Source organism: Chanodichthys erythropterus, chromosome 10 (genome assembly GCF_024489055.1).
Source record: "Chanodichthys erythropterus isolate Z2021 chromosome 10, ASM2448905v1, whole genome shotgun sequence".
Taxonomy (NCBI): domain Eukaryota; kingdom Metazoa; phylum Chordata; class Actinopteri; order Cypriniformes; family Xenocyprididae; genus Chanodichthys; species Chanodichthys erythropterus.
In genome coordinates this window covers 45,313,103-45,339,291 of record NC_090230.1, presented here as the reverse complement: position 1 = coordinate 45,339,291, position 26,189 = coordinate 45,313,103, and the positions used below count along the sequence as shown (strand labels likewise).

The following is a 26,189-nucleotide window of genomic DNA, read 5'->3' as shown; positions in this document are numbered from 1 at the left end:
AGACCACACACAAATTCTGCCGAGTACCCTTATGTTGACTGCCGTCATAAAATTGCTGTTATCAAGATCAGTCTTGGCACTTTGGACATGCTGTTGGCCAATAATGGAGTCTATGGCATGTCATAAAGATGAGAAAGAAACAAGAGGTCAAAGTCATGAGCCAACAGAGGAACTCTCACATGTTCTTAATAGCAGTCATTAGCCCTTGTCTGAATCCGGATCTAACTCTGTCTTCTATGCTTTCATTTCAGGTGGAACCAGGCTTTCCTCTTCCCTTTTTTATTTTTTTTTTAATAGAAAACTACCCTGTATGGTTTGTTTTAATAAGTATAAGTGCCTTCCTGTCCAGAGGGGGCACTCCAAAGATTCGGTGCTGACTGGTTGTAACAGCAACTCCATGTGGAAGGATTGTGTCTTCCAGTGGAGCTGCTGTTGCGTGCAGATAGTCACCTATAGTCACCGATATCTGCCTAATTTCTACATTACTGCTTCTTTTAAGTGAACAAGGAATATAAAGTCCTAATGTTTTTATTCTGATTTAATTTAATACTTAATATTTGACTGCAACTGTACATCTATACTAGCAGAAAGCATGTTTAACCCAGGGTCTAGGACACAGGATGATGACCTATGAATTGACAGCCAGTGTTTGCAGTCCAGCTGCCTGTCAGTTCTGTAGGCCACTGTCCTGTTTATCCTACTAAACACACACTGAATTGCACAGAGAATGCAGGACACTGCATAAATGTTGGGCTAAATAGCATGTATGTATTTATTTTTGATGTTGCTAACTATTAAAACATGATTTATGTTTATTTGATTTATACTGTATTTAATTTCATTTTGAACATTCAATTAATTTTAAATATTTTCTTTTTAAATATTAAATGTATCTTACAGGTTTCACTGTTTTCATCATATACATTATTTCTTAAATGTTTTTTGTCACATTTGCATACATTTCATATAAACATTTTTACACAGTTTTTCAAAATCAATGTTGTCATGACTTAAATCAGTGTTGTTCACACCAAGAATTATAACAATAAAAATATTTACAACGATCACATGCTTCCAGTCATGGAACTCTCATGTGCACATCATCTACCCACAACCTAGCCTCAGACGTCACACCCACAGACCGCTGGCTGAACGTCTGATGCATATGCCGATGCCACACTTATCTGGAAACACTTCGGGAGTTTCAAAGTCGTCATCTGGTTGGTTGAATGGATGACCGGGAGACGCATGTGTCACGTTCTTTAATGGTCCGCCTGGAAACAAATGCTGTGAAGCTAAACCCCTTCATGGAAGAAGAACGCGGTTGTGTTTTAACTAAACGCTGGATTTTTAAAAAGTGTGAGCTTTTTAAAACTGTGAAGTTTGTGGCTCCATTGTTGCAGTAAACTTGCACAACGCTCTTGAATTAATCATTTTTAGATGCATGCCAGTCTGTTATTGTAGGGACATCGACTTTACATTTTCACGCCCCTAAACATGATGTGGAACAAAACGAACTTTGTCTGGTTGCGTTACATGTCAGTCAAACGTCCGCTTGGGCAGTCCTTAGCCAATGAAAGCTGCGATAGAGACCTTCTGCCGTCAGTCCGAAGGTCTGGCTTTGTGAGACTACCCACAACCTAAGCCAACGCTATCTCATGACCAATTCATACGTATTTTATGAGGTTGCTAATTTGTATGAATTCGTATGACCTCAGTCGGATGAATTCATACAATTTGTCTAAACCCCAGTGACGGGTAGGTTTAGGGCTGGGTTAGGGGTAGGTCATTTGTATGAATTCATACGAATTTGGCAACTCGTAAAATACGTACGATTTAGCAAAAAACATTCAAATTTGAATACGTGAAACACGTATGAATTGCCATGAGATCGGGTTGCCTAAGCACAAGCTGCACTCCTCACCACAATGGTAACCACAATAACTTGATGAATTTAAGTTCATATAACAAGACTACAAAAAATCAGTCCAAACAAATTATTTTTTGTTGGAAAAATATAATTCACTTTTATGGAATTGTCTTCCTTAATTTAATTAAGTTAACTCAACATTTAATTTTCTAATAATAGAATCTAAATTGATTAAGTTTGTTCAACAAAAATATTATTTGTTTAAATGGACTTCTTCTTGTTGTATGAACTTAATTGTGTGGAAAAGTTTTCCTTAATTCAATTACGTTTAATGAACAAACCATGTTTTGAGTGAACTAGGGAGCTAATTGATTGTCCTGAACTAGGGAGCTATTTATTATAAGCTCAAGCTGCAATTGTTGTCATCTGCTGCTTTAAATAATCAAGCTGGATTCTGGTTGGCTCAAAAAAAAAATGTTCTGAAAGTGTGTCATTATCATTATAAGTGTGGTGTGGACCTTCCCTTCTTCTAGAATTAGTGTCAACATTCCTTTAGTCATGAGCCATTGAAAAGAAAGCCTCACTAACAAAATAATATCACAAACAACCTGAATCCAATGCCAATTTCCTGTAAATATCAGACTTCTTTCACTTTTATTTGTGTTTTGCCCAGAGTTTCCCCCCTGAAAGGTCAGGGGAGTCTTATATTTACACATAGCTCTAAGATTACACAATTAAGCTTTCAGCCAGTGAATTGCATCTAGGTTGAACAAGCATGGCAGATAAAAAATATTAATTGATTACTGATTTAAAAAAAATAATTATAAAATAATAAATAAATATATATATATATATATATATATATATATATATATATATATATATATATATATATATATATATATATATATATATATATATATATATATAATTTTTTTTTTTTTTGAAAAAGTTTGTTTGTCTGCATCCCTTTCTGACTCTCGAAGAACATTAAGCTCTGGGAACTCCATGCAAACCACAGAGAATTCTGAAAGACTTTCATTTTCACTTTCTGATATTTTGAAATAAAGAAGCCTCTTATGCCTGTCTTGGTTGTTTTACTTTTGTTATTTGTAAGCCCTAAGCAAATGACTTCCAAATAGTCCGTACAGTTCTTTTCATATCTAAAGTTTCTGATTAAAAGAACATTACAGTGTCTTCACTGGACATAGTGGGTGTTGAGTGTAATTTTCTAGGACCCTCTTATGACAGTGCCAAACCTGGCACAGACCAGCAACTGTCACTGTCTTCCAGGACAAATATAGAAGTCAGTCAGTTACACTGTCAAAAGAAAACCCCCACCCCATCCCGAGAAACAGGAATATTACTGTCCTTCCCAAGTCTGACGTCATGTGAAGTTCATACTATATTTCTGGCATGAACAGATGGCATTGACTTAACCTGTTAAAGTTATATTATATTATATTATATTATATTATATTACATTATATTATATTATATTATATTATATTATATTATATTATATTATATTATATTATATTATATTATATTATATTATATTATATTATATTATATTATATTATATTATATTATATTATATTGTGGAATGAGGTAAATACATTTCTATGCAGTAATTTATGGCCTCTAAATTATTAATTTTGAACTATGCTGAATTTTGACAATTGAGCATAGTTGTTACAAGTTAAAGTTGTTAGATATGAATCAATATAAACTTTATTTGTTAGAAAAAAGAACGTCACCTGTGTGTTTCACAAAACCCCAATTATGGGGAGGTGGTAAGGGAGGGGCTTTTATTTTGGAAGTTCCCTTGAGTTCCGGTCCATAGTAATGTATTAAAAATGTAAGTGGGGGGGCGAGCTTGCACTCGCTCGCTCACGCGCAGAGTGCTCGGGCTGTGGGACGCGAGACTCCAGTGGATATAAAAGAAAACTATCTGCTGAAAGCTCACAACTGTCGAGTAAGCTTGACTAAACTTAAGTCTGATTTACGAAAAAAGTCAGTTAGCAGTAAATAAATGAATGAATAAAAAGACAACAGTTAACATTAGTTGAACAGCTGACAGGACCGACCCACCACGCTGGCATTGCGCTGTATTACCTGACATTGGACCGTTAATTCATCCGAACCGCTGGATTAAACTGCCTAGAAATCAGCAAGGAACTTGTATACCACCGTGAAAGTGTTTTTTTTTTTTATTTAAGTAAGAAGTTTATTTTACACATTTTGCAACATGTTCAGCTGGGCGAACAAGGACGGGAAGAAAAAGGACCCCGAACTGTTTCAGACTGTTTCTGACGGGCTGAAGCGACTCTACCGGACCAAATTATTTCCATTAGAAGACACTTACCGCTTCCACGACTTCCACTCTCCGGCTCTGGAAGATGCTGATTTCGATAACAAGCCCATGGTACTTTTAGTGGGCCAGTACTCCACAGGGAAAACCACTTTTATTCGTCATCTCATGGAACAGGATTTCCCCGGGATGCGCATAGGCCCCGAACCGACCACCGATTCATTCATTGCGGTGATGTACGGGGAACAGGAGGGTCTCATCCCCGGCAATGCTTTAGTGGTGGACCCCAAGAAACCCTTCAGAAAACTCAACGCCTTTGGAAACGCCTTTCTGAACAGGTGAGATCTTCATTCATTACAATTTCAAACAGCCTTCTTTTTTAAAAATAAACATTCTAAAAAAGTACAATGTTTACATTAGTCATCTGTCTTTTGCATTTGTTTTTAATCTCAGGTTTTCTTTGCTCAGCTTTTCAGGGTGTTGTTCCTCATTTGACAAGAGGTTGTCAAGTTTGGTTTAATATGAACTCAGCGTTACTTTTATGAAATGTAATGATAGGAGCCCTCTGGACTTTAAAAAGGGTGAAGAAGGTGTTCATATTGTACTAAAAAAATGAATTTCCTGCACTTTTTTTCAGCTTACATCTGCATGCTGAAGTTGCCAGCTGTATTGCAAGGGTGGAGCTTTGAGAGTAGTAAAGCTGAATTCTTAACTGTTTCGCCACCGGTGTTTTATATCATTGATAAAAGATTTGATTATATTACATGCTTTTTACCACTCACAGTACTGTAATACAGTCATTTATATGTTGTGTTGTTTAACACACACTTTAACAGCCTACAGCAAATCACGTTCTTTGTCCTTCAAACATGTATGTCTGTCAGACTATGATTTGCTTTATTGTAATCCTCACGAACCTTTATTACTTTTAAATGTAGTTGTCACACCCAGAAAATTTCTCTTTAGGCTTTTGAACCTGACATTTAAGTTTTAACTGAACTAAACTTTCCCCTTTTCATTGTTTCAATAATGACTGAAGATATTAATACACATTTTGCATGCATAAAACTTGCTAAACTTGCTTGTTAGTCTTTGGTTCCCCCTTCTGAGAGGAAGGTCAGCTGACAATGGTTTTGACAGCTGCAGAGGCCTTTAAGGGTCTTTTTAACAAGCTCTAGGGGAATGGGGCCCTCCTTAAGGAATGACATGAAAAGAAATGAGTTGGCGTTCGTAATTATGTACAGTTCAACTCAGTTGTCTTTTCAACTTGTTACATATGTCCACTGTGCATTTCAGGCTTAGCAGGCTGATTTAGCTTAAGCAGAGATGGGTGTGTCTTCTCTCAAGGACTAGTACTACACTTTCCCTTTGACTTGTGCTTGTTGTAGATAGCTATGAGGACTTAACCACAACCCCATGCCGGTCAATGCTCGACTTATTAGGGATCATATTATGCACAGATCATATTTACACCCCAACAGGCCTGGGCTGGCAGAATGCGTTTTATCTTATGAAAATGTCCTTTTAAAGAAAATCTTGGAATGCTTTCAATTTGTGCAATGAGTAGGTTGAGTCTATCATGAATGGGAGGAGGATAGTTAAAGATTTTATCTCTCCTCCCTCCATGAACTGTCCTTGACTGTGTGTTGTTTTAGGTCAAATCAGGGTTTCTTGAGAAGCTGTTTTCTCAATCCAGCTATGAATTGATTAGATCGTTTCCCAAAGGTGCTGCCCTACATGTTAAATGCATAATTTTGGTGTTTTGGCAGTCCAAGCTTGTTTGTGTGACTTTTTTTAGAGGTTAACAAGAGGTTAAAAAGGACTGACTCAGCTAAGTCACTCCACAGATAAGTCACTCCACAGATAAGTCACTCCACAGATAATCTAAGGAACTGACTCCACAATTTCAGAGTGTTCACGTCAAAAGTGTTCCCCGTTTGCAAATATCTGACCCCAACTTCCTTTAGATTTTGCTGTTTATTGCTTATCAAGCATATTGAATTTTCCCTCCCAGTATTTTGCACTCTGACCTTGTCGGAGAGGTTCAAAGGTAGCTTGAAGGTCACAGGCGAGGTATTAACGGTGTGTGTGCGCCTTGTGACCACCACTTTTTAGTACATATTAACCTTGTTCCAGTAGTTCAGTTAAACTCCGCCTTTGTGCTGTTGTCCCCACTGTCCCTATTACTCATGTGTAACTTGAGTATGCACTTTCTCCTCTTGTGCAGCTGCATTCATCATTTTCCCCAGGCTCTGGCCTGTATTGAACCATATACAGTAGCTGATTGCAGATTCTCACTGCTGTAGTGATTGTCAACACTTTTTCCAAGAGCTAAATTCAAATATCTAAGCCTTGTTGGTGTTTTAACCTCTACTAGGCTCAAGATTAATTTAGTTATTGCTGTAGTCGGTGGTGCTCTGCGGTGTTATGCGTTGCAACATTCTCAGTTATTGCTGTATATCTTGCTAAACTGGTCTGCTGATATGTATCTCTGTGTAGCCATTTTGATTCATGTGTTTGTGTGCTTGGTATATGAATTTCTTGCACACAAAGGAGTCACTGAATCAAAAAAAAAGCAATAAAATGATTTTTTAGTGGTGTATTTGGGATGTTAAAAAGTCCTGGAAAACACAGGGTTTAACAACCATAGAGATTGAGGGGGACAAGTCTGCCAATAATTAGAAATGGCCAAATTGTCCCCCTAATATTTGATATTATTGATGCTGCTCTGCTGTACTCCATTATGCATAGCTCTTTGTTGTTAGGATGACAAAAAAAGTTTAAAAAGTTACATTTTAGGCTGGTGTGCCTCAGTGGTCTAATAGTGCTCATCACTGTCAGAATGAGTGAGCTGGCCAATCAAATCAAAGAAGGTGGGGCTTACTGTTCACAGAAGATGAGTGCGAATTCAAATGCGACATTTGTTTTCGCAGTGAAAGAGTATGTGGCAATAGTAGCTAAAAACACTTAATATTTGATGATTATTTTATGATTGAAATATTCAGCGACCAACTGTAATATCCAGTGATGCAAACTACTCAACATTTTTATTTTTTGCTATTAATTTGAGATATGATTAATGTTAATGATGAATGTGATGAGAAATGTTTTGTGTTTTTGACATATTAAACATACAAATGAGAGAATATATATATATATATATATATTTTTAAAATTATTTATTTGCAAAAGTTTAAACTGATTACTTAATCATTAATTACATTTTTACTTTCTTATTCTTTTTTTTTTATAACATTTCCCTTATTCCCTTTTAATTATTTAATTCATTGTAATAAAAGGAAAAAAATCCAATAACACCCCCTCCCCCAGGAAAAAAACATTATTGAAGCTCCGCCCTCTTAGGCAGAGCGTAGCAGCTCATTTGCATTTAAAGGGCACACGCTGAAATGGCGTGTGCCCTTTAAAAGTGGCAATTTTAACATGCTATAAAAAATTATCTGTGGGTTACTTTGAGCTAAAACGTCCTATACACACTCTGGGGACATCAGAGACTTATTTTATATCTTGTAAAATGGGGCATAATAGGTCCCCTTTAATGTTTCATCAATGTTGTTTCCTGTGATAGAAGAGGAAATTAGTATTGTGGTAGACACAACTATTCAAAACAGTTAGGGGTAGGTAAGATTTAAAAAAAAAAAAAAAAAAATGTTTTTTGAAAGTTCCTTATGCTCATCAAGGCTGCATTTATTTGATCAAAAAACAGTACAATTTTTAAATGTTACTATAATATGTGATGTCATTCATTCCTGTGATGGTTTTTAGCAGCCAGTCTTCACTTTAGTGTCACATGATCTTTTTTTTTTTTTTTTTTAGAAATCATTCTAATATGCTGATTTGGTGTTCAAGAAACATTTATTATTATTATCAATGTTGAAAACAGTTCACACCAAGAACTGCTTAAGAAGTGATGCTTAATATTTGTGGAAACAATTTTTCAAGATTCTTTGACTAATAGAAAGTTTTATTTGAAATAGAAATCATTATAAATGCATCCTTGCTAAATATGTGTTATAAGTTCTTTAAAAGCAAAATCTTACTGACCCCAATCTTTTGAATGGTAGTATATGAAGTTGCATCAAGCAGGAAATGGATTTTAACTTCTGCAGGATGTTTGCAGAACCTCTGAAGCTTGACTTCAAAAACAGGCTAGTAGTATTTAGATGTTCTCAGTTAACTCCAAATTATTTATTGTTCAGTTCTTGAAAATAAACATATATTTCAGATTTCTGGCCCTGCATACTAGGATTTACACTCGAAAACATTAGCCAAAATGACACAAACGGTCTTTGTCAACTGGGAGCAAGTCCAGTAATTTGTGGAATGTATGCAGAAAGGAAATATGGGATGCGATTGGCAGGAGTGAAAGTAGCAGCATGTAGAGAGTAAGTGATGGCACTCTTTCTGGAAAAATGAAGGGGTGGGAATGAGTAAAATACATATAAGGGAACACAGTGGTTGGGGGTTTGAGGTTGAAGATTGTTTTTGTATGACTAAAATGTGCTGGTCTGTTAGAGACATGGAAATGAAAGCATACGGGTTGTCAGATAAATGAAGAACGCACAGAAAGATAAGCTGTGAGCATTTAGTAATGGAAAAGCTGAGGTAAGAGTTGGAATGATAAGATTTGGCGAGAGCGAAGGAGAAGGGAATTCCTTCCAATCAATCATGTTGCACTAAAAACATTACTGCAAGATCACTAGGCCCAATGGTGAAATGTCTGATTGTTTCAAGTGTCTGTCCTTTTTTAATGTTTGATCCTCTTCTCTCAGGTTTATATGTGCCCAGATGCCAAATCCAGTGCTGGACAGCATCAGCATCATAGACACTCCTGGAATTCTGTCCGGAGAGAAACAACGGATTAGTAGAGGTAAGTGGGGTTTTTTTCTAAATTATTATTTATTTATTTATTTATTTTTTAATTTCCTTTCTATAATTGTCGTCACTTCTTTTACCATCTCCTGAGTTTCCTTCCCGGAGTTACCACAACTTCATACTCTTTGTCCTATTAATACAAGTGCCATTTGCATAGACAGCTGTGAGTAACACTTGTCCCAAGGAAAGGAGGTTAATTTGGTTAGCTTCTGCATTATGGGAGTGTTAAGAGGGAAGTATTTTTAGTTCTCCTGTTTACATTAGAACAAAACAAACCCACTCTTCTTCCAAAGGTTTTTTTTTTTTTCCTGTAGGAAGGAAGGGAAGTTGAAAACCTAATTATTCTATAGTGACAATGTGGACCAGTGGTTCTCAACCCGCAGCCCGTCACGAATGCAAATGCGGCCCATGATATGCCGACCACGTTTAAAAAATAAATTAAAATGGATTAAATGAATATAAGTTTGAACTATAATGTTTTTTTGTCATATAAAATCATTTTGGTGATCATATAGGCCTATTATTTTCAGACATGCGCAGACCTACTGTGTTCGTTAACCGAGTACTCATACTTATAACTGTGCGCTTTGGCAGAATTCGAATAGTAGCCATTATTTTTTGTAAATTTAGGGATCAAAAACTAATTCCTTATAGTATTTTTTTTGATTTAGCAGAGTGTGACAGAAATAAAATACTGTATGTGCCACCAGAAAACACAGCTTCTTCTGTGTGTGCAACATCTAGGTATAATAAAAATATCTGCTAAATCCATAACATTAAATCTGATTGGTTTTCATTGGTGACGTCATATGTAAGTGATATGTGGCCCATGAGACTTGCACTTGGACCATAGTGCGGCCCACTGGGAAAAAAGTTTGAGAACCACTGATCCATTCCCATCAAACACTATTTGGCAAGAACAATGGATTTTCTGAGCCCTCACTGAAAATAGAAAATATGCAAAAATGTCTAAAATGTTCAGTTAGCCCTTAGGCAGTGTATTTGATGGTTAATTGCCCTTAAGCAGCACAGGAGAGAAAGGTTCAGGATTTGTTATCTTTTTCTGCTTCCCTAGATGTATAATTGACTAGTCTGGACTTGTTACAGGCCCAGAAATTACAATGGAGCATGTTGGTATGTTGTTTATTCAAGAAAACTCTAAGAGAGCATTGTAAATGGAGGTAACCGGTGTCACGCTGAGGACTCTTCCTGTGCTTGTCTATCTGCCTTGGTGCGTGTGCGTCCTCTTCTTGCCTTTCCCTGAAGACCATGTAAATGTGATCAGAGGGTGAGTGGCATCTACAGATAACAGTCTGACAAAGAGGGGCGACAGCTCAGGCCAGGAAACAGACATTACCGCAGATCAGAGAGGGCGTGGTAAAGACATAAAAATGAGAGGGCTGTGTGAGTGATTCCATGTTCAAAGATTCAGTTATGTTATTGAGCATGTTATATCATAGTGTATGTGAGTGTATAGATTACATCTGCACACTTTGTTTGCTATCTTTCTTGAAGTGGCTTTCCTGCTGTCGGCACCAGACAAACAAGAGCACACTTGCAAAAATTTGGATATGTTTCATAGTAATACTATATTTTGTGAACAAGGTTAAAACAATACCATGTTTTTTAAACGTATACCTAGAGGCTAGGGATCTGCCCGAAGCTGAATACCAAAAGCAGAATTTCTGAATTATTTGGAAAGACACAGATAATGAATACTATATTCTATAGAGCCCCTAAAGGGACATGATGATGAAAGCCTTTAGGGCAGTGGTCTCAAACTCAATTCCTGGAGGGTCACAGCTCTGCAAAGTTTAGCTCCAGCTAGCTTCAACTCACACCTGCTTGGAAGATTCTAGTAATCTTGATTAGATGGATCATGTGTAAAACTTTACATAGATTTCATCTTAAAAGTGTGTGTACACACAAAAGCCAGATTTTCTGTATGCACAAAAGTTTACAGAATTATAAAACCATGCGTACGCCAGAAACTGCACAAAATTCTTTTGATAAAACTCAGTCAGCGGAAGACTGTGCGTACATGAATCTCCACCCCGTCTCCTCCCCGAAATAGCCATATATGGAGCCTACAACGAATAGTTTTACTATGCATTACGTCATCTGTATATCATTATCATTTCATATTCCTATTCCCATCCACGTCACACCATTTTTAACGGTGCAAGACATTAGGAAATTATGACTAGAAATGCCATCACACTACATTGCATTGCTAAAAATCATTCACTATCCTTGTCTTGTTTTAGAAAAAAATAAATCAAACTTGTATAAAATACTAAATGTGTTCAGTGAAGACGAGATTTATTCTTTTCCACTGGCCAAATAGTATTTTTAATTGTTTTTAACAAATCAAATTTATGCAATTTCGCCTATGAGGTAAACATAGCCTATATTTTAAGCTATTTATATATTTTTAATTGAAACTGAAACTGAGGCGGACTTCTTTTTGCATGGTAAATTATTGTATGACAGTCGTGCGCCACTGATAAAACATTTAAAAAATAAAACGTGCATATCTTAGTTTCCTTCAAAATCTATCTTTCAAATACAATGGCATTTTTCATGTTCGTAAATAAATAATAGGGCTAGGACAATAAATCGATGCATTCGGCTGAGTCTGGAAATGTACTTTCATCTCAGAATGCTTTTATGACGCAAGATTAATGTAAACAGCCCTCTGCAAACACCCTTGTGATTCGCTTCAAATATTTCGAACTTTATGAATGATTATTTTATAGAAGATTCAAATGGTGTGTGTAAGGAATTGGAAGCAAGCAGAGTACGGCTGTTTCTAAAGCACGCGGTGACATCTGCTATTAAAAACTAAGCTCAGAATTGATTTGAGAGAGAATTGCGATGCATTCAGAAAATTTCGGAATTGATCCAGAGTCATTTCTCAATTTTCAATGCATTGATTTATTGTCTCAGCACTAATAAATAATACTGAAATAACACTGTTTTGGACATGTAGCATCAAATTTTCTTTTCATGGTTCTGCTTCTTTTTTTTTTTTTGTAAGATACCAAACCATGGTAATATCATGTTTTTTGTACACGTACCATGGTACATGATTGAGATTGCCATTTACTACCATATGCATCACTATACAATGGTAGAGAGACACGTTTTTGAATAAGGGAGTAATCTGGTTAAGGTCTACATATTGGATAGGGTTATAGGAGAATTACCTGTAGCTCCATGAGAGAGTGCAGACATGAGTGGATGACATTAACCAGGTGTTCAGGAACACTCTTGCATTCCATACTGTATAGCTTTATCTAATATGTTATTTAGGTTTACTCTCAAATGGGCCGCACCCTATGGTCTCTGATAAGCAACTCTTCCCCCCCAGAGCTTGGCAGTGCCTGGGTGGGTGTGAAAACATCATTAGTGTATGTCAAAAGTATTTCCAGGCTGATACATAGCTGTATAAGCTTGTGTGAGATCATAGTATGTGAGATGCAGCCCATGTGCTGTACACTGAACTTATGCCAGTGATTTTCACACACGGTTTTAGTCACGAGGGCTCATTAAAAAGAGCAAGAGAAGTAACAGCTCTTCATCAGAGGCCAGGGTTACTCTCTCTGCTGCCCTTTGCCCTCTTCCTCGCTTTAGGCAGAATGAGAGCCATAAAGATTGATAGTGATGATGAAGGCGTGGCAGCTGAGAGAATTCAGACTCAAGACACGGCTAAGGGTCACATGATAGTCACCACAAAGATTCTATTGTATTAGATCGCCATGAAATTAGGAGATCAAATGGTTGAGATGTCCATTAGTGCTTAATATGTGAAATTAAATCTTTGGAAAAATTTTTTTTTTTCCAAATGAAATTAATAATCATTGAAATTGTTTTTCTTTGTGATAAATACATTTATGCGATACAGTTTTGCATGTGTGTGAGACGGAGCTGCTTGATTGTGTGTGAGGTAAATCTAGGGCTGCACAATTAACCAAAATTAAATAATTTGCTCAGTGTGATTATGAAATTTTTAAAGTTTTAACTATAAGTATAGGCACAGTACTGAGATTTTCTCTAAAGAAATTTGAAGTAAACATGAGAATCAATATGTTTTCTCCAGTGTAGAGAAGTATAGCCTACAGGAGTTTTTTTTTTTTTTCTTTCAGATTGATGCATAAGATTTTTTGACAAAAATTAAGAAATTATCATCACCAATTTTTATCCTATTAATTTAATATTTATTAATAAAACTTAAGACCTTTCTAATGATTTATAGGAAAATGAAGTGATATTTTCAAGTGCTCAACCAAAACAGATGGATGTTGTTTGGATTGTGATAAGTGAAATTGGGCCATGTAAACAAAACTGACTTAATGTTAAGCAAGAGGTATTATGTTCCTGCAGTCTGCCATTTTTGGCAAATAAATAAATGTTTGTCTTGTTAATGTTTGTATTTGGTGTGCCCTGTATGGAACATTAATATCCTTTGTCAGTCACATGCCTGTTTAAGTGATGAACTGCCCTACATGTGATCGATTTCAGAGATTGTAACAGACTTGTGCTATAATTGTGCGGCCTGTGCTACAAAACTTTCAACCTCTTCTGTAGCACCAGTGTTATGTGCAAAAAAAATTAACATACAGCACTGAAACAGTAATTTAATCAATCAATTTTAGTACAAAAGTTGTTTCACAGGATATCTTAACTTGTTCTATACTAAATGGTTGACAGTCCGGTTAAAGAATTCATGAAAGTTGCGGCTGAGCTATAGAAATGTAAAAAAAAAAAAAAAAAAAAAGTACTATACAGGCATAACTTGATGCGTAGATCATGGATTCATTAGGAATGCTCCGAATGATTGGCCGCAGATCGGTATCGGCCTATAATCACATTCTATGACTTGATCAGTAGTCACTAAGTCACTAAATTTGGCCGAACTCATGAACCGATCCCTATTTGATGATGTAAAACACGTGATGACGTCAAACTTTAGTGCCGCAGTCACCTGTCATGTTCTAAAGAAATATCATGTGGAGGGTTAATACAACAAACCTCATTCGCTGCCTCTGTCATCTGTTCTCAGTGTCTGAGGTGGGGCTCAGGCAGCACACACACACACACACGCACACACACACACGCACACACACACACACACACACACACACACACACACACACACACACACACACACACACACACACACACACACACACACACACACACACACACACACACACACACACACAGAGAGCAGACAGTAACAGAGAAACTGAGCATGTGTGATTACCTGAGTCTGTCCTTCTTCAGGTCATCATATATCCAGGAAATGATCAGTTAGCCATCAGTTGTCAGAAGATGAAAGCGATATCTCTGTCATAGTATCCTTTTAATATTTAAGGGGATTTCCTGTGATTCAATGCATTGAATCAGTGCCATTGATCTCTATGAAGTGAAACATCAGCTTCAGCATTATCCAGGTGATGCGTTGTTTGTCGATTGAGCTTTGTAAAGTGGCGATCAAAGTTAAAATAATTTCAACACCTTGTTTCATTTATGAAAGCATCAGCGTTTGTTTTTTTTTTTTTTTTTTTTAAAGTGGATTAATGAAGGGTCTATGACTCACTCATAGAGACAGTCCCTTGGTGTAACAACGTAATTACACTGACTGACAACCTGCAATTAGTTTTAAAGTCTTGTAGGCTCTTTAATAAGGCAAAGTATCCTAATATGGATAGTGTTTTGTAGAAGCTCTGTTTTTAAAGGCCTATTAAAATGTTCATTGTAAAATGAATATTTATTGTTCTTATTTATTTGATTCTTAATTAAATCAATTACAACATTATTATAAACAATATAACCAAAGCAACATCTGGGGTATTACTTTATCTAAAAAAAAAGTTAAGTCAACAGAGAGCTTACATATTACTTATAAAGCTAGAATGATCTGGATCGGAATCGGTGTGTGTGTATATAATATATGTAATATATATATATACATATATGTATGTATATATGTGTGTATATAAAGTTTGTGTGTATATATATATATATATATATATAATATACATTCATATATATATATATATATATATATATATATATATATATATATATATATATATATATATATATATATATATATATATATATATATATATATATATATATATATATATATATACATTCATTATATATATATATATATATATATTATATATATATATATATATATATATATATATATATATATATATATATATATACATTCATTTATATATATATATATATATATATATATATATACATTCATTTATATATATATATATATATATATAATATATATATATTCATTTATATATATATATATATATATATATATATATATATATATTCATTTATATATATATATATATATATAATATTATACATTCATTTATATATATATATATATATATATAATATTATACATTCATTTATATATATATATAATATTATAATATTATACATTCATTTATATATATATATAATATTATACATTCATTTATTTATATATATATATATATATATATATATATATATAATATTATACATTCATTTATATATATATATAATATTATAATATTATACATTCATTTATATATATATATATAATATTATACATTCATTTATTTATATATATATATTATACATTCATTTATATATATATATATATAATATTATACATTCATTTATTTATATATATATATTATACATTCATTTATATATGATCGGTGGCACAAAAAAAATTGGGACATCCCTACTTTTCAGTTGCTTGTGATATTTAATATTATAACAAGTTTTTCTTTATCCCTAAAAGCTATTCACAGAGCTTGTGATGCATATGGAAATTCCGTTTCTTCACAAGATGCGTTTATTTAAAGATTCCGGCTCTATTGTGTTCATAGCTTCCTCTTTACTGATGTTACAGTAATTGAATGCCATCGCAGGGAAATGTAAGGAAAGCCCTGCTAGTATCATTATCTAAACATGGAAAATGTTAGTATTTGGCTCTCATTTTAAGTACATAGGAAAAAAAAGCATCAAATTGGCAACAAAACAGACAATAGTTCACAGGGAAAGTGCTGGTCATTGACTGGTCATAGATCGTAATGTGGCGTGTAGCCAGTTATAGCGCACTGAGGTCAAGTGGATGTCATGTGTGAATACCCTAACTACCCTAACAGCAATAAGTTTGGGAGGAAATCTGGGCCTGTCTGAGAATAATGGGATGATCAGTTATGTAACTGATCTGAAAAACATGGATATTCAGGTAGGAATGACAACTATTTGGACATCTAGCCACAGTCATGCTGTTCTTTGGAAGTGGATGAGCGTGCTTGCCATTTTAATTCAGTCCATTTCTCTCTCTGTATTTAATTTTCTACATTTTTATTATCTCCTCCCACTTCATTCTTCACCGCAATGTGTTCTCCATATTGTGTTTCTGGACTCCTTCTCTGACTTTATACAACAATAGATCAGGACTGCTATGGCATGTTTTAAGCTGCAACCTTAAACCCTAAAAATCTCCTGCTTATCCATAGACCTTGTGAGGTCAGTTAATATTCTTCTGAAGTCTGCTGACTTCACATCCGTTCCCCCTTCCCCCGGACCGCAGTTAGACTTTAAATGCAGTTAACAACAAGGCAATTCAAAATGAATGTTCATATATATATACTTTAAGTCAGTTTGCTTCATACTGGGCTATTCCCAAACCACTATTCCCAACCAAATGTTTTTCTCCCCTAATTTTCAGATCCTGTTATATCTTGACAAGAGATGGTTTTGATATTAGAAATAACAAATTTGTGTCATTTTTAATTTTTTTTTTTTTTTTGATCACTTTCATTTGATTGTGGAAAACAGCATTCTTATGCATATACGATTAAAATGTATATTTTTACTTATTGATATAAAATTTAAATTTAGGCATCATAGGGATCATAAACTTGCTGGTGTTCCACAGGGCTCTATTCTAGTACCTCTCCTATTTACTGTACACATTGCCTGCATTAATTCTTCAAAGCTGAGTAGGCTTGGCTGGGTGTCAAGTTTGATGTACACTGATAGCATCCCATAATGCTTTACTCAATATACTTACTTATTATGGCACTTTTTTTATTTTATTTATTTTTTTATCTGAAGTCACATCTGTTGAGACTGATTAACAACTTGTCAGTGGGCTTGATTTAGTGGCTGTGTAGGGCAACTTAAGCATTATGTCTTTTATCACAATTTCATATGCTGCCATCTTCTGTGTAAAGGATGCCTTTTATTATAAATCCATAAATTAGAATTTATAATGACTTATTTCCAGCTTAGATAAACTAATCCCCTGAGAAAGTGCTATTGTTTACATAGATCATTACAACAGATTTCTCCATTCTTCCTTTCCCTGTGCTTTCCAGGAATTTGTGGAGGTGCCACATTTACTTGTGCTGGTACTGGAAAAGCATAATTTCCTTCAAAGCACAGATGAAAGCTCAACTTTTCCAGGCCTACTCCCATATTTCTCACATTTATGCTGCTGGTTTGAATAATAGTTAGAGCATACTTTATTGTCCTGTTCAGGAAATAGACATTAACTACATCTTGCTATTTAAAATATCAATAGATACAGGTAAAAATAATTTTTTGTAACTGTTGCTCTTACAAAGTGGAACTATATAACATTTCTCTGATGGCAGACAATAATAGCATATTACTATGAAATAAAGTATGTTTAATTCAGTTTTCAAAGACAGAAAAAACAAAGAATGACATGTAACATGGTTAATCAGTGGGTTCAAAGACTTTTCATCTGTCAAATACAGGTCATCTACTGGATCAGGATTGAGGAATAAATGCTAAGATCAGTTATCACAAAGACATGTGTTGGGTTAATCGTTAACCGATATTATGGCACCACCAGTGCACCAGTCCTTTCGATTCTGGAGTCTGTACTGTCAAATGTATGATGGGTATTACAAAGACAGACTTCTGAGGGCTATTTTTACTATTATTTAAAATTGAGATGAAACTAGAAAATGTCCATGTCAGCTGTAAGGAAATAGGCATGGTTAAAAATAAGCAGACAAAAGCAACATACAAACTATAAAATGTTTAGGATTGTGGCTATCTATTCATCTGGTCTAAATCAGCAATCCAGTCGACAACTGTTAAGCAACATTCACAACTGTTTCACAAACAGCTGCTGCTTAATATGTTATGAGCAAACCTTTTTGCAGAGATTCTGCAGGACAAGGGCTCCCATTACTAAACACTAAAACCTCTCAGTTATTTATTAACATTAGCATTAGGTATTATATAGTTTCTAGGGTCTTAAGGTACAAATACCAGGGGTTAACTTTTACTGAGAGCTTGATAAATGACGTCTATACATGCTTCAATATCTCATAATAGGTTTGTGTCATTTTTTTATTTTATTTTATTTTTTTTACTCAAGTAGAGAGATTGTGGATCAATGTCTGGATTAGACCTTAGCAGGGTGGAGACAATGCTAAAGATTAGCCTTTGCTCTAAATGACAGCCATCTATACTGAACCAAATTCCATTTAGTCCAAACTTTAGACCACAAATGTCTATTTATGGTGGTTGGATCTTTGTGTTGATTGTAAACTTTAAGTCCCAGCCCTGTATTCACTGTACATAATATGCACACAACCAGCATCTTTGTAGGTAGCTGGTGTAATTTGTTTCCAAACAGTTATATTTAATTATCTGCATAGTTTCCTCCTGCATGGACGGTCATTCATTTAGTCATTCATCTGTGCATTTGTTGTTCATTCATTAATTTGCTCTTGTTTTGTTTATTCTTGAATTGAATTAATTGTTTAATGATGCAATTGTATGTTTATAACTGTAACTGCTTCAGCAAGAGGAGAATAAAATTGTCTTGATATTTGCAATTGTAATTTAATTTTCTTTTATTAAGTGGAACTTTTGTGTGCCCACTTGTGCGGATTTTAGTGCAGGAACAAACACAATTACTATGGCATTCTTATGTAAACAAGGATATCCCATAGTTTAAGTTTACACAAGGATATGTTTTTGGAAAGTATTAGAAGGAGAGCAAACAAAGATTTGGAAAAACCATATCATTAGGGGAAAACAGAAAAATTCCATCCATATGAGCTACCTCTGCTGTTACAATCGTTACCTGCCATATTAATGTGTATATGTATACACAACCAGCTTATCAGTGTCTGCTCTGAATGTAGACAAAAGAAACTCCAGGAGAAAATGGATCCTATTCAGAAAGAATGCTGATTTAGATGCATAAAGCAGTTAATAAGCCTTCTTGTATTGCTAATATACCCACACAGTAAATTCACAACTGCTGGGAAAAAGAATAAGAGATTTTTGATCACATTATTACCAAATTATTGCATTTTTGGTACATACACAAAATAAATTAAGGTCTTAACAGTTTTTTTTGCACAGTGCATTTGCTTTTTTAATTATTGGCATTGCATTTTATTCAATTAAATGCAATTATGTTGTTAAGTGATTCAAGGATAGATATTTATATATAGTAATATGTTGTGTTATAGCATTGTATATTATAATGGGCTGTTTCATTAGTATTGCAATGTATATTGTGTTGGATAACAGACAATAAAGCAGAGCAGTGAATCCATGAAGTCACGCCCATGTTGCATTCAGATCCAGATTTCACATCCTGCTGACGTTGACACAACTGGGACTGGGACATAGTCTTTCCTGTCTTTTACACACTCTCTACACAATCCAAACATAAATTGGTATCTTCTGTCTTCGTAAGCAAGAGAGTTGGGCCGGAAATTCTGGCTTTAGCATGTGTATTATGGCATATAGAGAAATCTATGAAGATTAAACCTTTGCCCTCAAGATCTCATAAGTAGCTTTTTGGAAAGAGACCCGAATTTGCATAGTCTAGCAATATTTATGCTGGCCCTTGTTGAAAAGTGTGCATGCAGCTTGTGCCTTTTTACTTCTTGAAGACTTCAGAATACCTAAGAGAAAATGTCTACATTTTTTGTGGAGTACACAGATTTTTCCCATGGCCACACATTCTTTTCATATCCCAGCATCTTAAATTTAGTTTTGATGCATCATCATCTCCTTGGCTACTGTCAAAATATTTTACTCTAGATTTCCATTGTTCCCTGTGATCCTTTTAACCATGCAAGATGGGAGAGGAAGGAGTTTCTGTGGGACAATTTTTCTCAAAGACTTTTTCCTGTTTGCCATGCAGCGTGAGTGGATGTGATGTCAGTTCGCTGTAGTGGGCCAGACGTCTGTTCATCGGATTTTTTTTCTTTTTTTTCCCTTCTGAAGTTAAAGGGCAGTTGTACTCCACCCTCATGAGCCAATAGCGGTGTCATGCAAGAGGGTTGGATAAAAGGAGATGAGTTCTGTTACATAAAGACTTACCTTTTGACAGCAAAACTCACACATTTTGTATTGTGTGAATTTAATGGATTTCTGCTTGTTTGCATTTAGTTGGTGTTGAGTGATATGGGCAAGATCAGGAAGTTCTAGGGTCAAATATCTGCTGACTGATGTACTGTCCTTTATGTGGATGGGAAAGAGAAGTGTTGGGTTGTGCTTTGTCAAAGAGGCTCACATACACAGACAAGTTTCCCTTTGCATTAAATAAAGTGAATGACTAATTATTAAGTTGATTAACTGGTAATTTAGTGTTAAAAAGCCTTGTCTTGTGTTAAAAATGTCATGTCCACATCTCTGTTTCAGGTTATGACTTTGCTGCTGTGCTCGAATGGTTTGCTGAACGTGTGGACCGCATCATTCTTCTCTTTGACGCACACAAGTTGGACATCTCAGACGAGTTCTCCGAGGTGATCCGAGCTCTGAAAAACCATGAGGACAAGATGCGGGTGGTGCTCAACAAAGCAGATCAGATCGGGACCCAGCAGCTCATGAGGGTCTATGGCGCCCTCATGTGGTCGCTCGGTAAAATCGTCAACACCCCAGAGGTCATCCGAGTGTACATTGGTTCTTTTTGGGCTCAGCCTCTCCTGGTTCCAGATAACAGGAAACTGTTTGAGGCAGAGGAACAAGACCTTTTCCGTGACATCCAGGGACTACCACGTAATGCAGCACTGCGCAAGCTGAACGACCTTATCAAACGGGCACGTCTAGCAAAAGTAAGAAAGTAAACCTTTTGTAGTTACTTAAAATGTAGCAATGTCTTCTTGATACACACTTGAAATGTAAAGTACTTTGAATGTGTTTAGTTAGATTAGTAACCTGGTGTGTGCTGCCCTCATGTGATCACTTTATAAATGATCCAAGTTTATTGGATCCTCTTCCTGCTCACTGTCTTCCTTTATATGTAACACAATTTTTTTAAAGGGGTCCTATTATGCTTTTTTTATATATTTATTTAACTTTCTTTAGTGTGTAATGTTGCTGTTTGAGCAGGAAAAGGTCTGCAAAGTTACAAAGCACCAAATCTACTCCAAAGGGAGTTAAGGCGGGTGTACACGGTGCGATTTTTTTTTTTTTTTTTCAATCGTGTGTAAATTGTGTATGCTCGCATGGTCGCGGCTCGTATCATGTGCGAGGAATTACGAGCCAAGCAGAGTGCCTTACGAATGCTTCCCGACCTCCCGATTATTTTTAAACATGTCAAAAAAGTTCGGGAGCTATCGGTTTGAATTCGTGACGTGTGTGGTTAAACGAGCCGATTTTTCAATCTATTTGAAGTTGACCAATCAGGAGCTAAAAAAACACAGAAGAAGAAGAAAGATAGAGATGACGATGACAGCGCCAAGGCAAATTTGAAAAGGAGTCTTACTCTTTATATCAGTAAGCACTGTTTCTGAACTCCCTTAAACATCTGTATTGTAGTCATGAGTTTTATTCTGGGCACATACACGTCACAATATTCCTTATTTAAATAATTCCGGCCGTGACATTTCTGAAACAAGCTGGAAGCGGTTGACCAATCAATCGTGGCGACTAATCAGAGCACATTTCGCTTTTCGGAAAGAGGAGCTTCATAGAGACAGTGATACAGACAGATTGGGAAGTGAGGTGCTGCAATAATGTAAAATATGTGAAAAATGTGTTTTTAAACATTCAAGCATGAAAACCTATTCTAGTAAAGCCCCCAAAAATCTAAATCAAGACTTTGAAAAAGAGTATAACAGGTCCCCTTTAATGTTTTTCATAGTCTCTTATGCTCATTGCATTTGATCAAAAAAAAAACAAAAAAACATTATTATTATGAAATAATATTATAATTCATGAGAGCATTTTTTTCATTAATTTATTCCTGTGAAGGCAAAGCTGAATTTTAAGTAGCCATTACTCCAGTCTTCAGTGTCACATGTATGTGCTGATTTGATATCAATGTTGAAAACAGTTTTTGCTATTTTTGTGGAAAGCGTGATCCATTACCATTCAAGGACACGTGAAAGTGATCAAAAGACATTAAAGACATTTATAAAGTTACACAATATTTCAATTTTAAATAAATGTTCTTTTGAATTTTCTGTTTATCAAAGCATCCTGAAATGTTTCAGTTTTCACAAAAATATTAAGCAGCACAGCTGTTTCATTGATATTTGTTTTTCTTGAGCCCCATATTTAGCATATTAGAATGATTTCTGAAGGGTCATGTGACACTGAAGACTAGAATAATGGCTGCTGAAAATTGCTATAAATTACATTTTAACATTTAATATTTCACAATATTACTACTTTTACTGTATTTGATCAAATAAATGCAGCATCGGTATGTATGTATATATTGATGATTATCATACATTTTCTTATGTCATTCAATCTCACAAATTGCTCATATTGCTCATTTATAAATTACTCAAATATCAATTTAACACAGATTTATTTTAAATATTATGTTATTTCAATGATTTTCTGTCTAGGTTCATGCCTACATCATCAGTGCTTTGAAGAAAGAAATGCCAAATGTTTTTGGGAAAGAGAATAAGAAAAAGGAGCTCATCGCTAACCTGGGTGAAATCTATGCAAAAATTGAAAAAGAACATCAGATCTCCCCTGGTGATTTCCCTAAACTCAGTAAAATGCAGGTATGGAAATGGTCCCATCTGTCCCAAAAATGTTTTTTAATATAATTTATTAAAAGTATTTATTAATCATTATATTAAAAATGTGTGTGTGTGTATATTTTATATATAATATAATATAATATAATATAATAATATAATATAATATAATATAATATAATATAATATAATATAATATAATATAATATATAATATAATATAATATAATATAATATAATATTTTATAGATGATAGATGGATTTTTTTTATTTATTTATTTTGTTTAGCCAAACATTTTGAGAGTAATCAGTTGTTTTGTAACAATTTACCTCCTTGTTTTATGAAATATTTTATTTTAGTTGCTAGATCCAAAGTTCCAAAAATATTATCACACCTTTTTTTTTTTTTTTTTTTTTTTTGACATCTTTGTTGTCCTTATCATTAGGAAGTCCTTGCTGGTCAGGACTTCACTAAGTTTCAGGGATTGAAGCCCAAGTTGCTGGAAGCAGTAGAGGACATGCTGGCCAACGACATTGCCAAACTCATGACCCTCGTTCGGCAGGAGGAGGCTGCCATGCCCAGCCAGGCTGTCCAGGGTGGTGCCTTTGAGGGCACCATGAATGGACCCTTCGGGCATGGCTATGGAGAGGGTGCTAGTGAAGGCATCGATGAGCTGGAGTGGATAGTGGCGAGAGACAAGCCAACTTACGACGAGATCTTCTACACTCTGTCACCTGTCAACGGGAAGGTCTCTGGTGCCATGGCCAAGAAGGAGATGGTCAAATCCAAACTGCCCAACAACGTTCTAGGAAAAATCTGGAAGCTCGCTGATGTGGATAAGGATGGGTACCTGGATGACGAGGAGTTTGCCCTAGCTAACCACCTCATTAAGGTTAAACTGGAAGGTCACGAGTTACCTGCTGATCTTCCTGATCACCTTGTGCCTCCTTCTAAACGAGGACTGTAAACAATTTGGGAAAATAAATGTTATCTTTGAGCCAAACTTTGTAGAGGTTATGGATGTGGGTGGAAGGGTGGTCTAGAAATATGAAAATATATAAACAGAATTTATGATATAATTATACAGTATGCATTAACTGCAGAAAAAAGAGCCAACATAGCTTTTAACTTACCCATCACTACAGTTTGTCATTCTCACTATTTTTACCTTCTTTTTTTCTTGATAGACCGGTAGCTAGCAACCTAATCAAAACTTTCAAAATATGAATAAATTAGATGGCATCCTGTTATCGTACTTCTCAAATGCTAGATGTAGCTAAATTCTGTTTAAGCATGTACATGTTATGCTTGCAGGGAGATAAGTCCATTGTGACCAAAATATAGGCTAATATTAGAAATCTCTTAGAGGTATTTACTTGTTCCATATCTTTACACTGATGCTGCTTCATACTGAAAGTCATGTAAGGAGAAATGGTTCTTCTTCATTCTTACACTCCATTAACTTTGCTGATGGTTTCAGATTATTCAGCTTTATCCAGATCTGGGCCACACCTTCAGTTAAACAATGTTGTAGTTCACAGTTTGTCCAATTTTGGTTTTACCATTTGAACTGGCAAATGTAACCATTTTTGTATCTATAAAACACAAAACAGTTTTGTATTGTATGTTAACTGATTTTGCATTGTCAATTGTGATGGTTCAAAACAGAGTGTGTATGACATGACATTCAGCAGACTTGAGAATCCAACTGTATGATCTGTTTGAGTGATATAAGTAGCACCATTCATTGGTCTTTATCGGTTCTTGGGTACCTCACCCGGCTTCAATATTCAAAGCTTTATATACTATAAATACTGTTCATATGTAAATTTTTTTTTTTTTTTGGTCTAGTTTGCAATAAAAAAAAAAACCTACCACAAGCCTGCCTTTTTTCTCTTATTTTTCTATTTATAGTATTTGAGGAAGTTTTTAATAGCTTATTTTTAAATAAATACAGGTACCAATAAAATTACTGTAAATTGAGATAAATTCTAAAACTATGAGCAGTGTCTGTCCTGAATACTGGTACATTATGTCTTCATATCCTCATGTGGTTATATACTGAGTGTGTGCCCCGATTAAAAGCTAAACTGAGGCTGTGCCAGATCTAGGCCTATGAAAGAGGGAACTAATGTTTTTAACTGAAAAATATCAAAATAGTTGTTTCAAAATCACATCATATTGAGTTATGCTGTTAATGTGAATGTGCATTTTAGTTTTTTTATTTCAGAGTTTTATAATGTTACCATTTCTGTATAAATTTCAGCAGCAAACCAAATTTGGCAAAGTAGCACCAGCGTAATCAAAGTTATTTTTGCGATCAAAAGTTTATTGAAAGGAAAAGAACAACATATTGCAAGGCATTTCAAAATCAAATCACAACAAAATGATGTATAAACACACACGCACACGCATATAAATACATACATATACATACATTTCACCCCAAAAAAAAGGTTTTAAGCCAGTTATTGATATCTTTTGCTGTAGTGTGTCAATAGGAAATATCCGTTCACATTTCTAAACATTCCCTTTGCATTTAAAACCGCTCTTGTCCAGGTACACTTGGGCATCATTTTTCAGGTAGCTTTGGAGGCAGGTTTCATAAAATCTCTTGGAGACACGGCCACAGTTCTTCTGGATTTAGTTTGTCTCAGTTTCATCTGTTTCTTGATGTAATCACAGACGGATTCGATGATGGTGAGCTCTGATCTCCATGTGGAGCACCGGCTGTTATCAGTCTTATTGTGTATTCAAAAATCTCACTGGATTATTACAATTAATGGCAAAATGAATGTTTAGAAATGTGAACGGATATTTCCTATTGACACACTACAGCAAAAGATATAAATAACTGATAAGTGATATCTAAATAAATTTTTTTAAATAGAGATAAGTTAGTATATTAAAAGCACATTTTAGTTCATATTTAATGCTGTCTCAAAATAGCACAGTTGAGTACACTTAGATGTTCTTAAGATGATGTAGTACTAACGAAGAATTTTTACTATATTAAGTACAAAATTATTCAATATGCTCCGATGTATGGAAAAAT

At 34.9% G+C, this 26,189-nt stretch overlaps 1 protein-coding gene across 1 annotated transcript; it reads left to right on the top strand.

Annotated features, from left to right (window-relative positions):
* Nucleotides 1-3,768: 3,768 nt before the first annotated feature.
* ehd1b (EH-domain containing 1b) lies at nt 3,769-25,007 on the top strand. The gene is made up of 5 exons (XM_067397885.1): nt 3,769-4,522; nt 8,975-9,072; nt 20,835-21,247; nt 22,994-23,158; nt 23,580-25,007. Exons 1-5 carry the CDS (start codon nt 4,122-4,124, stop codon nt 24,099-24,101), a joined length of 1,599 nt encoding a protein of 532 aa, XP_067253986.1. The 5' UTR covers nt 3,769-4,121; the 3' UTR covers nt 24,102-25,007.
* Nucleotides 25,008-26,189: the final 1,182 nt, after the last annotated feature.

What these genes read in the sequence shown, in the direction of transcription:
- ehd1b (XM_067397885.1), top strand. Translation starts at nt 4,122, where the DNA reads ATGTTCAGCTGGGCGAACAAGGACGGGAAGAAAAAGGACCCCGAACTG. An exon ending in GGAAACGCCTTTCTGAACAG is followed by an intron (nt 4,523 to 8,974) that starts GTGAGATCTTCA and finishes CTCTTCTCTCAG; the next exon opens with GTTTATATGTGCCCAGATGC. An exon ending in CTAAACTCAGTAAAATGCAG is followed by an intron (nt 23,159 to 23,579) that starts GTATGGAAATGG and finishes CCTTATCATTAG; the next exon opens with GAAGTCCTTGCTGGTCAGGA.